The following is a 6,323-nucleotide window of genomic DNA, read 5'->3' as shown; positions in this document are numbered from 1 at the left end:
GTAGGGTCTTAATACCAGCTCTAGGGCCCATTCATCCCTTTTCTTCTTTGCTCCTAGAGCTTAACCTCAAAATCAACAAATTACCCCATCCTTGGCCTCAGACTTGGGAGATTTCAACCCAGAACCTCAATGTCTTATCCCCCTCAAAACCCCAGATCAGGGGGTTTCCATGGGGGGTGGTTAGGGACTTCCCTTTCCCCGTTCAAGGGCTCTCCCTGCCGTCTGATCTAACTGAACCCTAGCTCCTCCTCTCCCAGTGCTGTAGGGCCTGGATGTGTAGGTGAGCCCCAAGAGTCAGATGCACTTGTACCCCATTCTCCACTCCCCACTCACCAAGAGCAGGAAGTGACTATCATTGCTCCCCCCCCCCCCCCCCCCACAACCCGCTGCGCAACAGAAGACAGAAAGAGGCAGTTAAAAGAAGTTGTGAATAGTCCGCAATGACTCTCCTTCTCGGCCTGCTGCTGTCTTCCCTCCATGGTGAGCCCCTTTGCCTTTCATACTCTTCCTCCCATTCCTGTTGATTTGGTTTTTTTGGCGGGGTGAGGACGGATGGGGCAACTGGGCCAAGAGTAACAGCTCTTAAATAAAGGCCAATTCCTGGGGCGGCGGGGCGTCCCATGAAAGAAGGGGCCTCTTTCAACTAGGGACAACTTACCACCTGGGTGGCTTTGGGAAACTCACTTCTTGGAGACATTTGTTGTTTTTAGTATGTAAAATATTTGGACTAAATGACCCTAAGGTCCCCCTTTCCAGCTCTATGATCGTAACAGAAAGTCCAGAGATTTTCATGATGGATGGGGTTGGAATTTTAAGGCACAGCATAGGGATCCCCATTTTTCTACCACAGAAATAAGAGACCCTTCTATTCCCCCTCCCCCTACTGCCCTCCCCTCCCCAGGGTCTCCAACCTGACCAATGCTACATTGAACAGGAAATGGCTATGGTTTTTTGTGTTTTTTGGGGGGGGTGGGGGTGATCTGGAACTAGGGGGTAAGATGCTTAGGTCCTTGGAGGGGAACAGTTAGCACCCTATTAAGGGTTAAAGTGAATGGTACCGACAATAAAAATTCAGGAGAGTAGTGCAGGCTGAATTAATAGGGGGATGGAATTCAACTCCATGGATATGGGGAATGAAAAAGAGGAAGGAGTCTAGCCTGGGAGAATAGGAAAATGGTGGTGCTTGGAGGGGCAGCCTATGTTGAGTTTGACTTTGGACATGCCAAGTTTCATGGGGTAGTGGAAATGTTCAGCAAGAAGTCAACATTTTGGGATAAGGATTTTGGGTTGGAAAATTCCTTTAAACTCCTGTTCAACCCCAATTTTGAATTTGTGTTTGAGTTTGAGGTAGTATAGTGGATAGAGTGTTATGCCTGGAGTCAGGAAGATCTGAGTTCAAATCCGGTCTCAGATACTAACTAGCTGGGTGACCCTGGGCAAGTCACTGTTTGCCTCAGTTTCCCTATGTGAAAAATGGGGGAAATAATAAAACCTACCTTCCAGGGTTGTTGTGAGGCTCAAATGAGTCTCAAAAACCTTAAAGCACCATATAAATACTAGCTATTATTGTATCAGCAAAGAGGTGATTGTTGAAGCTGTTAGTACATCAGATGATCAAGGCTATGGAACAAAGGGAAGAGGAGTAAGGACTCAGATTTGGGGGGAGGGCATCCAGTGCTGGGAGAAGACTAGGCACAGAAGCCAAGAGGAGGATGAGGAGGAAAGGCGGAAGAAAAAAAGGATAGTTCAATGTCATGGAAGCTAAACACAAGGAAGAACAAGATAATTGGGTTAAACAGTGCAGAGAAGTCAAAGAAAATGAGGGGAGATCAAAAGCCAATTGATATTAATGATTCTTTTGCAATCCCCTGGACCGTTGGCATCAAGCTGTGCACACAGTAGGGGCTGGGGAGATGCCTGTGGGTGATATTTCCCCTGGGCCCCCAGCCTCGGTATTCTTTGTCTCTCTTAGCTTTCCAGGCTACTCCTCCACCTTCCTTGTTCCAGCCCCAACCCTCTGTGGACAACGGACAGGGAAACCCACAGATTCTCTGCCAGGTGCTGGGTAGCCCTGCTAGAGCCCACGTCCTATCCTGGTACCAACAACTTCCTGGGAAAAGCCCGACCTTTCTGCTGAGTCAGAGGGAAGGAGCTGCCCCAACCTACGGTTCTGGTGTGACCCCACGCTTCCTGGCTGAGCTAGACCTTGAAAAGAACAGCGTCCGCCTCACTGTGGGCAACGCCGGCCCTGGAGATGTGGGCATTTACTATTGTGCTCTGTGGTATGCCGGCCAGTACATCTTTGGAGAAGGCACTTGGTTCCTCTATCATGGTAAGACCCTAGGTTAGGCAGTTTTAAAGAGCGACAGATTGTGGAAAGAAAACACGTAGATGAGAGCTTGGGGGCTGAGAAACCTTGGGGAAAAGATTCAGGGGGCTGGTTATAATGTCTCAAAGGAAGTAGGCGCTCAAGTATGTGTTGATAGAGGGCTGGGGGGAAAGTGAAACAAATTTGAGGGAAGATGGGGGAGTTGGGAAGGGCCAGGTGAGGAGTCAGGGATGATGGGGAGTAGAAGTGCTGGAGAGAGGTCCATCCTGGGGAGGAGCGCAGGGTTGGGAAGATGGAGTAGCTACAACACTGGGGATGGAGAGGGCCCAGGAGGTAAAGGGAGTGAGTTAGGCACCCGGGTCGGGGCACCAGGAGAGGCTCGGAGATCTCGTTTCCATGGTGATTTCTTCCTCTTCTCTGTCTACTCTGCAGCTGAGAGGTTGCCTCTGGTTCCTCATCCTCCTCAGCTGACCCTGCTAACTTCAGGCCCTGGATCTCCCATACTGTGTGTGGCCATGGGGCACCAGCCTGCCCCGCTGAGGCTCTCCTGGGCTGTGGAGAGCCAGCTCCACAAGGGGGGAGCTGAGGAGAGCCTGATGGAGGACATGGGTGACACTGTGGTCAGCACACTGCATCTGTCCAACAGGACCCTGGGAGGCACTGTCGTCTGCAAGGCCGACCACGAGAGCGGGACCTCAGTTGCCACACTGAGGCTGCCTCCTTCCAAGAAGCAGGCTAAGTGTTTCTGGGATGCAGGTATTGTACTCCCTGGTCATCCTTCCTCTCACCAAACTCACAGAGAAACCCACAGATCCTCTGCCAGCTGCTGGGTAGCCCTGCTAGTGCCCATGCCCTATCTTGGTACCAACAACTTCCTGGGAAAGGCCCAACCTTTCTGCTGAGTCAGAGGGAAAGAGCTGCCCCAACTTAGGGTCCTCCCTTAGTTAACCTTGCAAATGAATCCCTGGTCTACCAGAGGGTCAAAAGTCATTCAGTTTAACAGAACAGACCTTTATTAAGCACCTACTATGTGTAAGGCACTATGGTAGGCAGGGGCTGAAGAACCAAAACAAAACCAACAGTTCCTGCCCTCATTGAGCTTATATTTTATGATGATGAATAAGCATTTAATTTCTTTTTGAGACAAAGACTGCAGAATCACCAAAGAAGTGAGAGAGGGCGGGGAGATAAGAGAGTGTACAGCGTACAGTGTACTCATCTATTAACAGGACTGTTCTTCCCACTTCTCTTCCAGAGCCCTGGAATGGGGGTCAGGAAAATGACCAGAATATACTAGGTATGGTCTCCCCAGCCAGTCACCTCTGACCTCCCAGTCTGTGAAGCCAGGACTTTCTCACTTTGAACTTTCTGTCATCTCATGACCATTCACACCTCAAAGTCTTTCCTAAGTGACAGTGAGGAGTACAGGGTTCTGGTCTCAGTTTTTTCCCTTAAATACTTGTATGACCTTGGGCAGGTCACTCACCTCTCTAGGCCTCAGTTTTCCCATCTATAAAAAAGGGATAATGTCACTTCTCTGCTCTTCTTACAAGGTTATTGTGAAGGGGAAATGAGATAATACCTGATAATAATAATAGCAGCTAACATTTATATAACGTTGACTATGTGCAGGCACTGTGCTAAATGTTTTACAAATATCTCATTTGATCCTTGCAATAACCATGTGAGCTAGAGACTACTATTAAGATAAGAAAGTCCTTGGAAAAGTGACAAGTACCCCAAACTTGTCAGAGGTATGTTACTCCATCAGACCCTTCCTTTTCACCTCTTTCCTCCCGGGGTGCTAAGAGTTATCTGATCCCTAAGGTGGGGTGGGGGAGTCCTGTGGCCTCTGTCTTTGATTCTGTGACTCTCTCCCCAACAGCCCAGCTGGAGTGGACCCTCACTTTTGCTCTGTATTGCTACCTGGGGATGCTAGGAGGAGCTAAGCTCTACGCACTACTTCTGGCTGGTCTGTTGGCAACCCGCCGATCCCCTGCTCTCCGTGCCGGTTCCCACACTCAGCGGAGGCCCAAGGGAGGGCCGAGGTTCCAGACCCCTTCAAGCTGAAGGCCCACCTTCTGTCAGCTTTATGTCGTCCTTTCTCCCAGACCTACCTTCGCCTATCCTCTCTGCATCCAATCCCTCTACTCTCTCTTTCAGTCTCAAAAAAAACTTTGTAAATAAATGCAATTTAAAAAAAATGTTGTGCTGTGGGTACAAGGTGGAGGGAGGTGGGAAAACAAGTAATGGAAGGACCAGGCATACAGGGCCTCAGCCTGAGCTCCAGACAGCAGGCTTAACATTTGTAAGACCCAGAGGACAAACAGACTTGGGACTTCCTAGGTTGGATATCTGACCCCTAAGAGAACTGATTGGCCCAGGCTACTGCAAAAACTCTAGAACAAAGTTTCTAGACTTATTCTATGTCCATGAGGTCTTGGACTCTGCCCCTATGTAAATAAAGTGCCAGGAGTTCAAATCCAGTCTCAGATACTTACTAGCTGTATGATTCTGGGGCAAGTCACTTAATCTCTGCATGCCTCAGTTTCCTTATCTATAAAATGGAGCTAGCAATAGTACCTACCTCCCAGGATTGCTGTTAGGATCAAATAAGATAATATTTGGAAAGTGCTTAGCACAGTGCCTGGTACATAGTAATACTATACAAAAGTTATTTTTATTGGTATTACCTGAGTTTAATGGTTACTTATCATCCCTGACTGTGGGCAAGTCACTTAATTTCTTTGATGATAATAATAGCTAGTATTTGTAAAATGCTTTTAAAGTTTGCAAGGTGTTTTACATATATGATTTCATTTGATCCTTACAACAACCCTGAAAGGTAGGTGATATTATGACCCCCATTTTCCAGATGAGGAAACTGAGGCAAACAGAGGTTGACTTGCCCAAGGTCACACAGCTAGCAAATGTTGGAGGCAGGATTTGAAATAGAGTCCTCCTGATTTAAAATCCAACACTCTACCTGTCCTAATTAACTTACAGGGTTGTTTTAAAGACCAAATGAGTCCATGGTATATCAAAGTGCTTTGTTAACCACAAGCCCTGTACAAACAGAAGAGCTATGAAGTAGGCTAGACAGGATGCTGGCCCACTGCTGTTCCATCCCTGAGAAGAGGGCGCATGACCCTTGGTCTACAAGTCAAATGAGATCATATTTGTAAAGCACTTGGCACAGGGCCAGGCATACAGTAGACGCTTAATAAATGCTTGTTCCCTTCCCTTTCCCCCAAATGCTTCTTCCCTCCAGTAGGATGGACATTAAAGGTATCATGGAAGTATTACAGTCCTCAGGTATTCAGGCAACGCCAATAGCTGCAATTGGGACTAAAAGGCTTTTACTTTGAGAAATATAAACCCAAGCCAAAGAGGGCAGATGGCACTTGAGATAGTCTAGTTAGGCTTGGTTTATGCTTTTTTCCAGAACTGAGCAGTTTATGGGGGGTAGGGACTGAGCTAGGTGGTGCTCGGCATACAAAGTCACATGAAGCATTCTCAGGCCTCGAGAAGTTTACGTTTGATCAGAGGAGATGTTCATAAAAAGTGTCCCAAAAATCGTAGGGCAGTTTTTAGCTCTGATTGAGAGGTCTGTGGAAAACCTCAGGTCCTAGGTATTGTGTTCTTTTAGTAGTAGTGACTACAGGTCACATTGGATTCACTCAGCATAGCTGGCTCCCATAAAGGCGACCAGGGTCTCCATCTTGGAGGAGCCATACAATGGATCAAATGAGATCGCATTTGTAAAGTGCTTAGACACAAAGCAGGCACTTGATAAATGCTTGTTCCCTTTGGGACTCATCAGCTCTGGGAGCTGAAAGATGGTAGCTCTTGGTGTGAGAAAAGGAATCGGGCATGGATGGACAGATGAAATATCAGCGATGGAATGGGCCTCAGAGGCATTACACACAAATGCCAATACAACCCCAAAATTGAGGAGAACCCTCTAACTCCCAAGAGAGTTGATTATCCCTTT

The 6,323-nt window shown here is 47.7% G+C and overlaps 1 protein-coding gene across 1 annotated transcript; it reads left to right on the top strand.

The window, feature by feature from the left end:
* The first annotated feature begins 386 nt into the window (after nt 1-386).
* Nucleotides 387-4,484, top strand: LOC114028897 (immunoglobulin alpha-2 heavy chain-like). The gene is made up of 5 exons (XM_027843219.1): nt 387-480; nt 1,973-2,332; nt 2,762-3,085; nt 3,585-3,626; nt 4,215-4,484. The coding sequence occupies exons 1-5, from the start codon at nt 441-443 to the stop codon at nt 4,397-4,399; spliced, it is 951 nt and encodes a 316-aa protein (XP_027699020.1). The 5' UTR covers nt 387-440; the 3' UTR covers nt 4,400-4,484.
* The last annotated feature ends 1,839 nt before the right edge of the window (nt 4,485-6,323 follow it).

The sequence above is a fragment of the Vombatus ursinus genome, unplaced genomic scaffold (assembly GCF_900497805.2).
Source record: "Vombatus ursinus unplaced genomic scaffold, bare-nosed wombat genome assembly UNPS02014900.1, whole genome shotgun sequence".
In the NCBI taxonomy this organism is placed as follows: domain Eukaryota; kingdom Metazoa; phylum Chordata; class Mammalia; order Diprotodontia; family Vombatidae; genus Vombatus; species Vombatus ursinus.
Note: the sequence above shows the minus strand (reverse complement) of the source record. Positions and strands in the feature narration are given on the sequence as shown.